A 17,884-nucleotide genomic window follows, 5' to 3' on the forward strand; every position below is an offset into this window, starting at 1 on the left:
GATAAAAATGCCCATTCTGTTTGCAACATAGGACTTTGATTTAACTAACTAGTCGTTTCATTTACTACACATTATTGAAACGTGATCGCTATATTCTGTAGTCGCCCCCACCGAGGCAGCGCACAGCAGGCAGCTGTGAGAGCTGACCATTCCCGGTTATCACTCAGGGAAACTCTCGCATCGAGGAGGAGGAGACGTCAGGTGCGGGAGCTAGCGAGACAAAAGCCTGGTGTGGCAGCTGGATTTCTTTCAAACCCCCGCAACCTATACATCAAAATGAAGCTTAGAGCCTATAGTTTCAGCTGTATTTGTTAATTTCCTCCATTAAAAAAAATCCACTCAAACTATTTTACTAAATGTTTTACCTTGTATTTCAGTCAATATTCATCCGTTTAAGATGTAACATGCTGTATGTATCAGCCATAGGTCCTGGCTACAAATGAACACAAAATCTAGTCCAGATTTTCATGGTAGGCTAACAGTTGCCACCAAGGGAAAATATGAGGACATCAGATGGTTTGCAGTCTATCCAAACTTAGTTCAGGGGAAAAAATAAAACGGGCAAAAAAGTTCATGTATTACTGTTATGTAATTACTGTTGTAAAGTGGTCATTCACGTTTCCCTAGCGAACTGTTAACACATCAAGAAACGCGAACGCAGCATCATTGGAATTTAAGATTATTCCCTTCAACTGAAGGACATGTTTTATTTTTCTTTACTGTAAATAGTTTCTATTTCCAATGCCAAACAGAATCTTTCCATTTATATATTTTTTCCAGTTTCTGATTGTTCAATGTCCCCCCAGTTAAAGGGGGGATTTAACTTGACTTCCGGTATAAACCACGCCTACTTCCGGTCTTCTATCCGAATACAGATACAGATAATTTTGTTGGCTGTACAGATACAGATAATGATGTCTCTGCACACCCCTAGTAGATATGCAGCAGAATGGGAGGCCTCTAGGTGAATGTTGAAATCTCCCAGGAGGATCAGCGGGGTGCCGTCCTCGGGGAAGGAGCTGAGCGGGTGTCTAGCTCATGCAGGAAACTTCCCAGGGGCCCCGGAGGACGATAAACAACAACAATGTAGAGGTTAGTGGGGTAGGTGATAGAGACAGGGTGATATTAAAAAGTGGATATAGACAGGTCAGGGAGGGGGAGAACAGAGAATTTTCAAGTGGGGGAGATCAGTAAACCAGTAACACCACCACGGCCAGGTGGCCGGGGGGTGTGGGAGAAGGAGTAGGAGGATGAGAGGGCAGCAGGAGTAGCAGAGTTGTCTGGTGTGATCCAGGTCTCTGTGAGGGCAAGGAACTGAAGGGATGGGAGGGAAGCATAGGCGGAAATGAAGTCAGCCTTGCGTGTAGCGGACTGGCAGTTCCATAGCCCCCCTGTGACCGTGAAGTTCTCACAGGGGGTCGGTGGGGGGTAGCAGAGGTTGGAGAGGTTCCGTTGTCGAAGGGGGCCACGTCGCTGGAAGCGCCTGAGGGGGATAGAGCAGACTGAAATGGGGAGCTGGCACATAAACTGAGAGGAAGCGATGCTAGCATCACTCCGAGTGCACCTAATTAACAGTTGATAATATGATTCAAATAACGCGCTGGTTACACTAATTCACAGTCAGAGTGCCTACTAATAATCATAATCAATAAGCCCAAGTAGCCAATCTATCAATTCTAAGCATCAAAAAGAACCAGATAGTTACCTAACACAATGAAGAGTTAACACAAGGAAACCACAAGGAAAAGTTTAAATCTAACGCGATACGTAATTAGCAAAGGAAACCAGATGCTTCACCAACTCTAGTGGGACGGATTTCAGCAGCTCTACGCGCCTGGACATATTATACACTCATTAAAAACACGTTTTCTGCGTACAAAAATGCCAAGTTACTCACACTTACAAAGTACTGTCTATAAGGCATTAATTCAAACAGCTCAATCTAGGCCTGCCATTGAAAGTATTGATATCAAAATGACGCCAAGTTACTGTGCTACAAACAATATAGGCTGTCTTGCCTCACAGAAGACCAAGAGACCACCCCCAACCGACCGTCCTCCAGGGAGCATACTCCCCCTTCCCTGTAGACACAGGGGAACCATTCAAAATCTAGTGACAGTTATAAGATACATTGTATGATGGAACGTGACCTTATGCTTTTATCTGTCTCTTCGATACTTTTCTATGGAGGCCCAAGGTGGTGGTCTTTCTATAATCCAAACACTAATGTAGGCAATTCATACCTGGGATAAACCTCTCTATACCAATTTATAACAGCTCAGTGCCTTAGCCATGCTCAGAATTTCTAAAGAAAAATAATATTTTCCAAGAAATTATGGAAGTCATTGATACATTTTTGCCAGGTGCAGTGTCTTTTACTGCTACCACAGCCTGGATGTGTAATGCAGCTATAATGAGACAAAACATTTGGTTATGCTGAGCTATAAAACGCTATTCCAAAAGTAAAATTATACATCTCATAAAAAACATGTTTTCAAAATACAAAAATGCCAAGTTACTCACACATAGAAGACATACGCTGTCTGTAACTCATTCATACAAACTGGCAAAATCTAGGCCTGCCATTAAAAGTATTGATATCAAAATGACGCCAAGTTACTGTGCTACAAACAATATAGGCTGTCTTGCCTCACCGAAATTAAATAAGCTGTATTCCAAAGCAATGCTACCCAATGTTTCCTCAATTGTTTCATGTCACTTGGCAACTGTTACCATGAAAATCTGGACTGGATTTCGTGTTCATTTGATAGCCAAGACCTGTGGCTGATACATACAGCATGTTACATCTTAAACAAATGAATATTGACTGAAATACAAGGTATCGGTATTTTCAATGTTTCGATTGAGTTCGATTTTTTTTAAATGGAGGAAATAAACACATACAGCTAAAAACTGCAGGGTCTAAGCTTCATTTTGATGTATAGGTTGCGGGGGTTTGAAAGAAATTCAGCTACCAGGCTTTTGTCTCGCTAGCTCCCGCACCTGACGCCGCCTCCTCGATGCGAGAGTTTGCCTGAGCGATAGCCGGGAACGGTCAGCTCTCAGCTCTCAGCCCGCTGCCTGCTGTGCGCTGACTCGGTGGGGGCGACTACAGAATATAGCGATCACTTTTCATGTGCATAAATGTTGTTTTCTGTCATTTAAAGTAAATATTAGGGATGTATCCGAATCTGAATACTGTATTCGGGAAAGCACGAATAATGTGATGGAAACAGTTATTTCTTCTACCTGAAGTTGCTCGTTGTTATTCGGAAAAAAAGAAAGAAAAAGAAAAAGTCAGCTCCGAGCCACTGCGCTGCAAAACGTGTAATAAATAAGTTCTGCCTGCTGTGCGCTGACTCGGTGGGGGCGACTACAGAATATAGCGATCACTTTTCAATAATGTGTAGTAAATGAATTGACGAGTTAGTGAAATCAAAGTCCTATGTTGCAAACTGAATGGTCATTTTTATCTTGTGGCCATCCACAATGATGTGAATCGATTTGAAGAAACATAATGGCTGACGCACAGAACTTATTTATTTAGAGTCTCCCTTTATTTAAGTATCCCTTTATTTTGCTACTGAGTTTAAGCCAACAAAATTGCATATTAAATGTATAACTTCAAACATTTACCAAATTAAAATGTATTTCCATGAATATGTATTCATATAATGTACATCCATACATCACAATAGTCTCAACTATTCTTCTAATTTATTATTGGCTGTTTGCGGTTTCATTTCATTTATATTCGTGCGTATATTCTGAAAGGCAGTCTTAGCGTTGCTCGGTCCTGTAACACGGGTCTCGACAGAATATAACAAATGGCATGTCTTTAAAGGTGCAGGGTGTAGAATTTAGTGGCATCTAGCGGAATGGACTTGGCAGGAATGGAATATAATATTCATAAGTATGTTTTATTTAGTGTATAATCCCATGAAAATAAGAATCGTTGTGTTTTCGATACCTTAGAATGAGCCCTTTAGATCTACATAGGGAGCAGGTCCTCTTCCATGGAGGCCGCCATGTTGCACCGCTGTGTTTCTACAGTAGCCCAGAACAGACAAACGGCTCGAGAGAGGGACTTTCACGTTTTTTTTCCCGTGTTTTTAATTCTGGTGGGTGGCGCGAAAGACATGACGTGGTGATATATTGTCTTGGACAATCCGTTTGTGAAATATACGCGCATTTGTGATGCCTGGGTACCTTCCAAAATAGCTGTGCATAATACCACATCTGTTGTTTATGGAGTTGTCGCCCATTTTAGTACAGTCTGACAATTAATTTATTCAGTAGGTGAGAGTATGAGCTTTCTAATGATGTATAACATGTCTAATTTTGCTTTTGGAATAGCGTTTTATTGGTCAGCGTAATCGAAAATTTTCTTATCGCATTCACTTACGCATTCACTCTGTGGTAATGGAACTGGAATGGAGTGTAGATCGGGAAATGCGCATGCGTGGAACGCCAGACCGACGCGTACCCTCAATTGTAGTATGAATGGAACTGGGTCCGCGCGACCGGTACAAGTCCGCAGCTGTCCGCGGACGCGGAACGCGGAAAGTATGAACCAGCCTTTAAACCTAGGGATACAAGGGGGCCCCTGCCCTTCCTTACAGAAATAATGTAGATAACCTAATTGACTTAACACAGGAAATGTATGGTAACATGAAATGTGTGGAGTTGTGAAACACCTAGTTTAAAGACATTCAAACTCAATTTATGTAGACTTTTGGCCTCAACTGTACCATGTCATTCTAATTTACTATGAATATCTATAACTGTATATGGAATAAATATACAAGCTTACCATTTGTTTTACACACAAAGATTTCCCTTTCAAGATCCAGTGGCCATTTATAGAACAATCCATCTGAGAACTGAACAGGCAAATAAAAAACGGGGGTGGGTATTTACAATAGTCACACACAAAACCGTAAACACAATTTGAACCATTGTAGTTCTGTTCAATGAAATGTGAAGTGTATTTCAAGAGGTTTGTGCTATTCTGTAATGCAGGCTGTCAGACATGCAATTCACCATTTGACTGTTCTCAGCCATAGGAAGCTTCAAAGCACTCGGCCAACATAGCCTGGAGATAAGACAGAGGAGGAAATGGGGAGGTGGCCATTGGAGGTGTGAATGTGTGTGTCTGTGTGAGAGTGTAGGTCTGCATGTGTGTGTGTGTGTGTGTGTGTGTGTCAGAGGAGGTGTGTAAAAAATATGCGGCTTTCTTTTAGGCAACTTGGCAAGAAGTTTGTAACAGTTAGTCGGAAGTGGGAATCTGAGTCCTGCATTCAGGTTTGGCTGTGTTCTAAATTTCATCTTTGTTATTTTGGAATATTTTGCTGTCTCGAATGCGCACTTCCAACTCACCGTTAAAAACTTCTTGCCAAGTTGCTTCATCTAAAAAGAAGTTGCACATTTTATCTACTGAAAGTGGGTGGGAACACATTTTCTCTTCTCCTGGCCTGTGTATACTTAATTCATGATCAGGGAGGATCCAAGGAGTACTGCTTTCTCCGCTTATATATATATAGGTTCAGGTCAATTTACAGTACAACACATCTGAGATATTTTTAGGAGCGACAGCTTTGGTAATTATGGATGTGTTGTAAGCGACTATATGGAGAATAATCAGATCAGGTAACAATTTAACCTAGTTACAAAGTCGGCAGTGACGCTATGACCTTTGCTTTATTCAGGTATGACTTGACCAGAATGTCCAGTATAGTGCCTGTAGGTGTATTAACCCCTTAAACCCCACTTAAAATCCAGGGCTTTTTGTAAGAATCCTGAGTCTTGAATAAACCCAATTATCTCCAAAATTATATATAGTACAGATATGGTTCAAAACTTGAAATAAGACATTTGTACAAAAATAGCCAAATCCCCTTATCCTATAGAGTCTCACTGCGTAAACATGCAGGGCGTGTTTCAGAAAAACTAGAAAGAAATCCAAAAGTCCTTTTGTATTTCCTTTATTCTGTAGTGATTATATGTACTTCTGATACCGGTTGGAACCTGATTTCTTTTTCCAGTCGTACTCCAGGATGTATACAACAACAGGAAAAAATTTGGAGTGGACTGAACTTGTGTTTTCTCCACAGTGGACCCAAATCTCCGTCTGCAAGTGCCACCAAACTTTTCCAAATTGTAATATTTGTGTGTATCTTTTTCCCCAGCCATATTCCACTTCCAGATGCTAATTCCATTGAGGGTAGTGCCACTAAGCTATATATTCCACTAAGCTACCACTGTTATCACCCCTTCTGGTTTTCCTACTTGGAAATGTCAGAGGTCTATTCCTCAAGCCTCATACCTCAAGCCTGGTACAAAATAGAGACGCCTCCTTCTGGCAAAATAGTATCAAGTGCAACCTGAAATTTATAAAGATAGCCGAGAAAAGAAAAAAGATATCTGAAGCAGAGATTGAAGTGCTGTTGATGGAAGTACAAGGCAAAAGATATTTTATTCATTTGTGTAAACATTGGAGTGTCAGGGTCAGGCAAGACTAAAGCCTGGCAAGGTATAGCCATTGTTGTAAACTTTGTGTCTTGAGTTCCCCATCTATACAACAGGAAAAACGGAAATGGTTTGACTTGAAACTGGGGGCGAAGAAGAAAATCGTAATTTCTAATAAAGCAAGATCAGCCTTAGCAATGAAGGCCTAAGCCATGACTTCGGTGCCCTATTTATTAGCAAACTTAATTGACGCGTTTTATGGAATTTATATTTAAATGCAATGAAGCATTACGTTATTCCGGATTATGCAAATGAAGCATCACCTGTTTTAACCCTCTGGGGTCGGGAGCTCCGCCGGCAGAACTCGAGAAGATGAAATGAACTTTCGTTTCTATTTGGATGATTAACTTCACGAGCTGTTATCATACAGACGCAACAAAAACATTGACAGAAACCTTAGAATCGTGACTTTCCAATCAGCCCATTGGCAAATAATATGAATTGTTTTAAAAGTTTTAAATTTGATTAATTAGACCATGTATGCTTCGTTAATCCTTACTCATTACCATGTGAATTTCGCTCAGCAGGAAGTCCACCCAAATCTCATTCACATGTTAACGACATTATAATTACTCTCCATAGAAGGAAACTAGGGGACGGGCGATGGGAGATCCATGTGAGAAATGCCAAGCCTGCGAAAGCAGGATGGAATGTCAAAGTGTAGCCTAATTCACTTCTTTTGAGGTAAACATTTCGTTTAATTTTGGAAAATGGTCCGTCCGGAAGCCGACACTGATGAAGAGCGGTGTCATTTCGAACAGCGGACTGATCCAGCTGAGGATCAACTTCATGAGTAAGTATATTTCTTATGATCATATTGGTAAATATGTGTACTGTGTTGCAACATATATCTGTGTTTGTAGGAATATCCAGCAATATGCGCGTTTGTGAATTCCCACACTACGAACGATTCAAACTATTGCATCTCAGAATCATAGGCTAGGATCTCTGCGTCTGGTTGTGTTAGAAGTAGCAGGTAGACGGTATTTTTTTCAATCATATTGGTAATAAATAGCCCATGCCTAGTGTGTAGTGGCGTGGCTAGGATTCTAAAACGGAGTGTCCTCGCACAATCGATATTAGCATACTGTAAGTAAGTTCGGGAAATAGCAATAAAATAACCACTTAGCTAAACCGACCTGGCCTACTTAAGATTGAAGCATTGTTATTGATGAGTTGCGTGTAGTTGAGTTGGAATATCAGTGTTTATTTAGTTTAGCTAATGTTGTTTTGTTCATAGCTTGCATTATTTGTAAATGTGTGCTGTATTACATTCTCTGTGTGTTTGTAGGAATATTCACTAATGTGCTTGTAAATTACCACACTACGAACGATTCTAACCATTGCTTCTCAAAATTATGGGCTACCTCTCTGCGTCTGGTTGTGTTTGTTTGGTTCTTTGTTTGTATATGATGTAACCATGTCACATTTCCTAAGTTTTGTTTTCATTAGTTTATGGTTTGTCCCTTTTTTGTAAAGCACATTTAATTTTCACCTGTTGAAGGAAATGTGCTATATAAATAAAGTTTGATTTGATGTCACATTTCCTAACAATTTTGTTTTTATTATATTTACAGAGATGCTGATCAGGAAACACTGCTTAGTTCACCACTAGCTAAGAGGCCACGTAGGCGTTGCAAGAGTACACCAGCCTCATCTCATCTTCCATGCATATAGTTTACTTCAATAAATGTTCCAAAATCAAAAGATGTCTTTGGTTCTTCTAAATGGCTCATTGAGTCTTTGTCTTAGTGGTGGGGAGGCATGCGGCCAGGTGTCAATAGCCTACTTAGCTGGCAGGTCCTCCTACCCAATGCATATTCATTACAGAAAGGCCATTTGCCCTCCCATTCTCACCTGCTGTTGAAAAATAGTAGCCACAACACTAACTTTTAGCTATTTATTTTATATTTCTCATTGGATTTGCTAAAATGTTTTGTCATCTTTTGATAAAAACTTTGATACTATTGTTTAGTGTGTTTTATTACAACATTCCTGTGCATGTTCAAAACTACTGTTTACAGTTTGTGTATTTTTAGAGCAATTTAAAATCCACATATGATTATGACCTACTTACTGCTGCCATATTATTGTAGCTTGTGCTACAATAACAGAGGAACGTGGAAAGTATGAACAGAGATATGAAACACTTTGGAATCACTGCATATAAAGTTGATGAAATTTACACAAATGTCAGAGCATGGCACAATCACCAGTGTTCCTCAGTTTACCCTCAGACCCCAGAGAGTTAATGTTGAGTCAAGTTGTGATTTCATATAACAATTTGAACAATTATATTTGTTAATATATAGTTATGTAATTGACTTTTAATTTCTTCAGATAATTTTGCTACTCAAATGATGAATGAATCGAATAATAAAAAACAAGCTTTACGGACAGCTTTTTCATTAATGCTCACAATACAAACAGTTTAGAGCACTCATAAAATCTGTTCTGAACCTATGAACTGTCATGAAGGCCCTGTTCACACCTGTACTTTGTATCCGGATATATCCAGATTGTGTCCAGATTCAGTCGAGACGGATGTCAGTTCACACCTGGCATTAGAATGCGTCTCCACATGTGTCTCGAGTGACCACTTGTGATCGGATCTCACTTCCCCGCTCAATATGCAAATAAACAGGTACATCATTTCCGTTTGCCAAGATCAAATGCGTTGTTGTTTTTAACTGGCAGGAGGTTAAAAACAACCGGTATATGTTTTTAACCGGTATATTTTTATACAGTCTATGGCAGCAATGCACTACCTGTGCCTAGTCTGCCGGAAATTAAAAGTAGTAGTAGTTTGCAAAGACCTTAGCGCGCGGGCAAAATCAAAACAAAAACAGACTAGGTCTATTCCTTGGCGTGTTCCAGTCAAACCAAATTGCACTCGTAATATGTCTCTATGCGCTTTTCAAAATTTTCAAACGTCGTGGACAAAACCAGCTTACACGATTTGAGAACCAACCAAAATACACTTCTATTCACTTCTCTTTTGCTCCAGAAAACGATGTCAGGATAGGTCTACCAGCAAACAAATGGCTTGGCTATGTCCAGAATTCCTCAATAATAGTATTTTCCAAGAAATTACAAAAAAATCGTTGACAACGTTTCTTTAGGTGCAGCGTCTTTTACTGCTAGTACCACAGAGTGAATGCCTAAGTGAATGCGATGATAAGAACATTTTCGGTTACGCTGTTACTCTATTCCAAAAGCAAAATTAGACATGTTATACATCGCTAGAAAGCTAATGCTCTCACCTACTGAATAAATGAATTGTCAGTCAAGCCAGACTGTACTAAAAAGGGCGACAACACCGTAAACAGCACGTGTGGTATTACGCACAGCTATTTTGGAAGGTACCCAGGCATCACAAATGCGCATGTATTTCACAAACGGATTGTCCAAGACAATATATGACCGCTCAGTCTCAAAAGGGACATCTCTATGCGTAAAGCCAATGGTAAGGTTGTGTATTTATTCAATATTTAGTCCCAGATATTGACTGTAGAATGACATGGTATCATTTTATAAAACTTTGAATAATAAAATAAGACAATGTGGCTTCTTCTTGTTGTTTCGCACTTTAATATGACGCGCGAATGAGTACGTACTTCCGCTTAGGCAGAGGACGTCAGTTGACTAGGCGGTCCTTCAATGTGGCCCAGGACGCATTCGCGTTCACACTGCTAAAAGAATGTGGCCATATGCGACCCAGACCACCTACGAATGTGGTCTGAGTGATCGGATCTCAATGCATCCTCAGTGCGTCTTGGGTGCATTCACACTTGTAGTTAGCGCTGTCCACTTGTGATTGGATCACCCAAGACGCATTTTAATGCAAGGTGTGAACAGGGCCGAAATGTTTTGTAAATCCAACGTAGTTTGTGTAAATGCTTTTATGAACAATTTACGATCAAATTTGGTTGGGTCGTTCGATAAATGAGGCCCAATGTATTTATTCTTAATGTTTAACAAGATGTATGCTACATGGCAGGAGTGTATGCGAATGGAGCTAACATTATGTGCAAATCATAGGTGCAGATATAGATTGGGTATTTTGTTCCTCTGTAGTTTTCTTAATATGACACGACCCCGCGTACCAGACCAGACTGAGTACAAAGCTGGAGCGTATGAGACGGGAGGCTCCAGGCTGCAGTCTTACCTGTGACGGAGCAATGTCTCCGTTTCGAACTTTTAACAGCAACATAGTGCTAAGCATTTCTGAGCATTTTGAAACTGGAAGAAGCACACCGACAATTATTTCTTAATGCCGTTTTATTATGAATTGCTACGATTGTGTGTACTGGCATTTCCAGCGAATGGTGCCGTCAATGTGTTGTCAAACATCTGAAAAACACAATAAAAATCATATTAGTGTTTACATCGCTATTGGGGTGACCAACTAATAGTGCATGCATCGCTATGTGTTTGTGCGTTTCACACTACCATTGTGCGGCTCGTTGGAATCTTGTATCGCTATGTGTTTGTGCGCTTACCATTAATACGGTGTGCTCATAGAGATCACGTTTATAACTGTGTATTGGCATGTTGTGTTATCTTTATGCTGGCATTTAAATCATGTTTGAAATGTTGCTAACTTTTAAAACTTTAGAAATTAATCAGAGGAGTTCTTACCGTGTGGTGTAGCATGCTTCCTGGTTGCATCATCATGCTGGGGCAAAAGGACGCAGTGCAACTTCCTACAAGTTTTTGTAGTTTTTATTTGCCGCCAGTTTGATTGGGATGGTCTGTAATTCCCGGGGTTGTGTAGTTTATGGTAAATAAGGTGGTTTAGATCAACACAAAACTTGATGGACCTATGCAGCTCAACGTACTCTACAACTTTGCCATTGGGACCACCTATGTCCGCCATATTGTTTGCCCGCCATATTGACTTTTTCGTTGGGGCGTGGAAGCTTTCTCCGCTAAAATGTCTGAGGCTCAGCAACCATAAGTCCTAGTGCAACCAAATTTGGCAGGTGGGTTCCTATGGCCCCCCGCTACTCAGGCACTACAAATAACCCATGTTGGCCAGATGGTGGCGCTATAACAAAGGGTCATGTTTAAAAGGTCATAACTCCCACACTGTAAGTCAGATCAACACAAAACTCCATCGACTGATGCATGTGAATGTGCTCTACAACTTTGCTATTGGGACTACATATGTCCGCCATATTGTTTGCCTGCCATTTGGACTTTTTTATTAGGTGGGGTGCGGAAGAGCTGTGGCTCCAAATCTAAACGGTTACGACATCTAGTAAACTTCTTTACGGCAAGCGACATCCATGGCGACGCAAGTAATCCGACACCGTAGGGTCTAGTTTTTATCAGTGAGGGGAGGGTCTGAACGTCGGGGAAGCAATGGAAGACAGTGCCAGCCAGAGTGCATGCTAGGCTATTAAAGGTTTGTTAGTAAAAGCTTTTTAAAAGGATGAATAATTACTTTTCTTTGGCATGGATCCATTTGAGGACAGTATCGGGTGAGTTCGTTAAGTCTTTAAATCTGTCATTATGGTGAGAAATTGCTATACCATTTTATTGGTAGGTTTTGAGTTTCTGTGCAAACGCGCGAAAACACACTGGTATAATAAAACAATGATGGCAATACATGTATAGTCCGTTTTGTTCCGTTGCTACCATAACATAAACTATCTTGTGTCTACAGCTGCAGTTTCTCGCTGCAATTTCTAATATTAAATATAAACAAAAGACGCAATTTATGCTGTAAATAGTATTCTCAATTTAATCTCTAAATTGACTGTAAGCTTAGGGTTGTAACTAGGTAGTTGTTTCGTAGGTGACTTAACTCGTCTTAACTACTGCTTGTATTTTTGCATAGACTGCGTTGTTGCTGGTCTTGTTTGTGTTAGTGTTAATCAGTTTAACCTACAGGGTCCAAGTTGAACTATGCGGTTGTTCCCTGCACTCGGAACGGTAGGCTACTGCCCTCTAGGGTTTTCGACACACTTGTTCCTGGTTATGGTTAAACACTTTGTTGTACGTCGCTCTGGATAGGAGCGTCTGCCAAATGCCTGTAATGTAATGCAATATTCCGTAGCAACAAGATAAACCCGACATTAGCCCTAAAATATGCCAATACAGCTGTGAAAACGCTGCTCACTGAATAACGAAATGAACGAGACAAAGTTTTTAAAAATTATACCATGTCATTCTACAGTCAATATCTGGGTCTAAAAATTTAATAAATATACAATTTTACCAATGGTTTTACGCGTAGAGATGTCCCTTTTGCGACTGAGTGGTCATATATTGTCTTGGACAATCCGTCTGTGAAATATACGCGCATTTGTGATAACTGGGTAGGCTACCTTCAAAAATAGCTGTGCGAAATACCACACTTGTTGCTTACGGCGTTGTCGCCATTTTTAGTACAATGTGGCTTGATTGACAATTCATTTATTCAGTTGGTGAGAGTATAAGCTTTCTAACGATGTATAACATGTCTGATTTTGCTTTTGGAATAGTGTTTTATAGGTCAGCGTAACCGAAAATTTTCTTATCTGCCAATGTCTAAATAAATAATACGGTAGGCTACTCTGCACGCAGTACGCAGGTTGCGAGTTTATATTTCGTCTTTTGTTTCGTTTTTTCTCAATGTCGTGTTTTCATGTCATATTTGAAATGAGTATTTGTGTTATTATTCTATCTGTCTCTGAGGTGCTCTGAAATGTGCATTTTCTGCTAAGCTGAGCAGTGGATTGGAATAGGTATGTGTCTGACGTATTGTTGCACGGTATACCGAAACTTCAGCACTTTTTCGGTACTTAAAAAAAAAAAAAAAAGAAACTGTTCGGTAATAGAATTTTCCGACGTTCCGTAGTTTTGCGTCAAATGTATAAGCCAGGGAAATGTGTCTCCTACATTACCGATTGAGAGGATGAAAAGTGTGATTTGTCAGAATCTTCGCTAGATGGCAGTAGCAACTAAGGTTGGCAGGTGAGGTGACGTCTGCTTGTGCATTTTCCGTCGTTGATACAGCGCAAGCTTAGACTCAGTTCACTTCAGTAGCAATAGCTGTTCTAATTTGTAAATATTTTATTATAGGAAGATGCTGTATTGTTATTGAAATATGCTGTTTTTAGATCTATTTTAAAGTGAAAGACCTGTTTAAAGATAATTTACTTTACAATTGTTTAATTTTTGAAATATATTTAATATAGTTTTATATGGTTTAGTGTTGTAACACTATAGCCCTATGCTTATTGATATGTTGAACAGGCTTCAACTTAAAGGTTGTTAATAAACTAGGTTTTTAATGAACCGTGAATTCGAAAATGAGGTCAACCCTTGTGGACATTACGTTTCTGATCTATTAAGGTAATTTCAGTATCATTAGGTACCGAGTATTTAATCAGTATTGCTTCAGTATCGAGTATCGTGATACTAAACCTGGTATCGGTATCAAAGTCAAAATTTTGGTATCATGACAACACTAGTGTGACACTGTTTTTAGTTGCGGCATGGAAGCGCTGTAGCTGTATATACACGCTGGGCCATCTAAGTGTTACGACATGCCATCTAAGTGTCACGACATGCCATCTAAGTGTTACGACATAGTAAAGGCTTTTACGGGAAGCGGCCAGGACACATCCATGGCGACGCAACTAAGTCATCCGACAGCGTCTCTTAGCACAAAATTGGCCATAAGTCATCAATTTTTATACAATCATCATGATATTCAATAGATATGTTGGGTGAAGGTATATGATCATGAGGACAAAGCCATTTTAAAATCGCTCCATAGGGGGCGCGATGGTGCCAATGCTTGTACCCCTCCCAACGCCGCTTGCGGCTTTAATTATTTATTGTATTTGTTATGGGTAATTTTAAGCTGTTGTAGGACTTTATTGGTATTAGAGGTAAATGGTAGGGTCCAAGGGAGGTGAAGCTATTTAATCCCAACTGCCACCATCATTAGGGGTTGGTTGGTTGTTGGGTGCAGACTGGTCCAAGTCAGTGTGGTGTATTTGTAGTACTATTATTATTATTGAACCTTTCAAACATAGTTACGTTACTTTCTTTTTGTTTTGCAAGTCTTTTTGTTTGTGTATTTTTATTATTATTTCACTTTTGTTCACTGTAAATACTGGCATCCTTTTCTCCACCTGTCTAGAAGACAATCTCCTTTTGCATCTTAATTTTTGGTCGACATCATTGGTTTTCCACCACCGTAAGGTCTGTCCTCTCACATTATCCCATTCGTTATTTCCTAGGCTTCACCGCCTGGTCCCTCATAACCTCTGTGTTGCCCTCTATGGTTTCAGGAAGCAGCACAAAACAATAACAAGGCTACGTCATAAGAAATAAAGACTCAGACAATAGAAGAATAAAGAATACCATTTGTTGTTAAAAATAATGTTACTCTAGAGCGCCAATATTACATTTATTGTGACTTTTCATTGCAGAGACCGATATATGATCTCATACCGGGTATGATCTCCATTTGTAAAAACATACTAATTGCGAACATGTTTGAACACGCAGAAGTTTTATTCAGAAATCCAATATTACGATGAGTTGAAGACAGGAGTGTCAAGTCTTATCCAAAAAGGGCCAGTGTGAGTGCAGGATTTTGTTTTAAAGATATTTTTGAAAACTCTTGACAGTTATGGATTATATAAAAAATAAACACAACAGTGTTCCAAGAATGGTGGTTTTGTAATGGTGTGTGATTTACCTGGCATGGTTTACTTTTTCCTTATTGTAATATGATCACAAAAATTATTCAAGCTAAAAGGAAGAAAATTAATCTTTTTCTACAGGCAGCTGTTCTTACAGAAACTGCAATCTTTCATAGTGCTATTTATTTTAGTCTTGTCTGCAACAATGCAAAACACAATGCACTGTAGTCTGGGAAAATGAGACAGGCAGTGAGGTGGAGAAAAGAAAATAATTGATTACTTTTCATTTTGTGTAAAGTATAAGTAAATATTTGTCATCATTACAATCTAAATGGCTTAATGCATCTCGGACAGTTGTGTGCATATGACCCTGAATCATAACAAACTCAGTAAGAATTAATAAAATAGAAAGCAAATGCAGCCATCCATGGATATTCTTATGTCTCTTCAATCAACATGCATGCATGTAAGTATGCGTGCATGTATGTATGTGTGTAAATTTATATTTTTAGTTTACCTTTTAGCTTTGAATACATTTCTATAAATGTGTCTGCAATGGTTGTGTTGACACTTTGATTGTATAGGTACTGCAGATTGGATCTGTTTGCTATGCTTGGCCCTCGTTTGTCCCTGGTTGCAGCTGTATTTAATTTATATATTTTCTCAGTTCCAGATTGGGGAGCTTGCCAACACTTTGACCAGTAAGATGGAGTTCTTGGGAATTAACAAAAAGGCGATCTCCAACTTCCAACTTCTGTTGTTACAGACTGAGGTGAGAAGGATTTCCACACCTGTGGATCTCCTTATAAATCCTAATCTGTTTCTGCTTGTTTCTGTTATTTATTTGGTTTGTCAGTTGTTCTCCTCATTTTAAATAGGCACGATATTCATGATATCTCATGTTCATGATACCCTAACTAGCTAGAATTTTTACCAGCAGCGTTAGAGTAGTTTAACTACATGTACTTATACTAGTAATTTAATTATATTTTGCGGCAGTAGTTCAACTACATTCAAATTTGTGTAGTGACTGTTGAAATTACTTAGTGTAATTAACGCCAGGAGCTACCAAGTACTTTTTTCCCTAAATATTTATTTTTTTCAAACCCATTTGACCAAATATCACCTCCTCTTTCTCACTTCCCTCTAATCCTTATTGGTGAGAAGTACTCCACACCACTATAGTTGCCAACAATCAACCGTCAATTGGCGTGCTTGCGTCATGTCTGGAGAACTTGATACTGATCTCTTTTTTTTTTGCTAAGTGGTTTGAACTACATTTTTTGAGTAGTTGCACATTGGAAGCTGCAGAACCCTGTGTCCTCTGGTATACTTTCTCTCAGACTCGAATTGCAGACTGGCGGGAAGGTGCACTGAATGGGAACTATCTTCGCCGCAGACTACAGGAAGCTGCAGAACACATTAAACATTACGAACTTAACGCCACCCCTAAAGGCTGGTCCTGCCACTGGGACAGGTACGAGCTCCTTACCTTTCACATATTTCACCCCCCCCCCCCAAACCCTCTGCCCCTTCACCCTTTGACATTTGACCAAACAACTGAGAGTTCAACCGTCGATGGCAATCTCTGGCAAGTCGCGCTAATGACTTAATTGGGGAAATTAACAAGCAACCAAAAAAAAAAAAAAATTGAAGCTTTCCCAGGTGACATTGCTTTTCTGGACTGGGTGTGCCAAGCTGGGATTAAGAGAAGCGAATAAACAGTGAAGGAGAGGAGCCCCTGTCCCAGCCCCTACTCTGCCCAAAGAGGTCCTCTAGACTCTGCTCTGCGGCGTGTCAGAGGAAGGGTACTGTAGCTCTAGGAAGGTGGTCGCGCACGCGAGAGCTTTGCACTTTTCAGGACGGCGCCAGTGCTGGGGGAATGAGTGACAGAGTGACTTCCTGAAGGATGCGTGTCAGACCATCAGTAAGAGCGAAGACCGAGCTTTTCCTGGGCCCAGCAGGTCAGACCTCTTTATTTCATTGTTTACCGTTTGTTTTTGTTTTGTTTCCTTTTTACTTTTGAATGTGCTTCATGAAAACTCTTCAGTGTCGCCCGCTCCTCGTTACAGTGCCCCTTTGAAGATGCCGGTTTTAGCATCTTTAGGGGGCATTGTTCATCAGTTCACTATAAGTATTTGGTTCTTACTTGAGGACTATGGTGATGTTTCTTTCAGGACCAACTGTGTAATGTTTGGGGTTTTTTTGTCAATACTGTTGTAACAAGGTGGGTCCCCCATCTGTTTCCCTCTCAAATTTGGCCCCCTTCCTGGGCAGTCCTGCTGCTCAGTACAGCATACCCCATCATACCCTCTCCTGCCCTATGTGTGGTGGCAGTGCCCCCTGGTCCTCCTACCCTCCCCCACCTCCACCCCCCTAACAACCCCCAACTCCCCTCGCGTGTCATATGACCTGTGAAAAGTTTCTTGGCTGCTGAAATGGCTTGTCTCTTTTTTTTCTCTGGCTGTAGAGAACACAGGCGGTATTTCTATGTGAACGACCGGACCAATGCCTCCCAGTGGGACTTTCCAGCCCAAGAAGAGGAAAAGGGTTGCCCCACCCCTCAGCTCAGTTCTGCCAGCCAGAGAGAGGCCAAGCCACCATCAGACCCACCTTCTATGCTCACAGGTTAGGCCCTGATCTAAACCCCTTTCAGTTAGGTTAGGCTGCCTCTTACAGATTACAGAAGAAATTTAATGGAGTGTGAT

General features: G+C 40.3%; 1 protein-coding gene across 4 annotated transcripts in view; it reads left to right on the plus strand.

Moving 5' to 3' along the window:
- The window catches only part of fnbp4 (formin binding protein 4), a 145,616-nt gene that overhangs the window by 114,881 nt on the left and 12,851 nt on the right, over positions 1-17,884 (plus strand). For all 4 annotated transcript variants that reach the window (XM_035417758.1, XM_035417756.1, XM_035417759.1 and 1 more), the window contains exons 10-12: positions 15,844-15,948; positions 16,520-16,653; positions 17,647-17,804. In XM_035417758.1, coding sequence (XP_035273649.1) covers positions 15,844-15,948; positions 16,520-16,653; positions 17,647-17,804 — 397 coding nt within the window. The remainder of the gene's footprint in view (positions 1-15,843; positions 15,949-16,519; positions 16,654-17,646; positions 17,805-17,884) is intronic.

This window comes from Anguilla anguilla, chromosome 5 (genome assembly GCF_013347855.1).
Source record: "Anguilla anguilla isolate fAngAng1 chromosome 5, fAngAng1.pri, whole genome shotgun sequence".
NCBI classification, from domain to species: domain Eukaryota; kingdom Metazoa; phylum Chordata; class Actinopteri; order Anguilliformes; family Anguillidae; genus Anguilla; species Anguilla anguilla.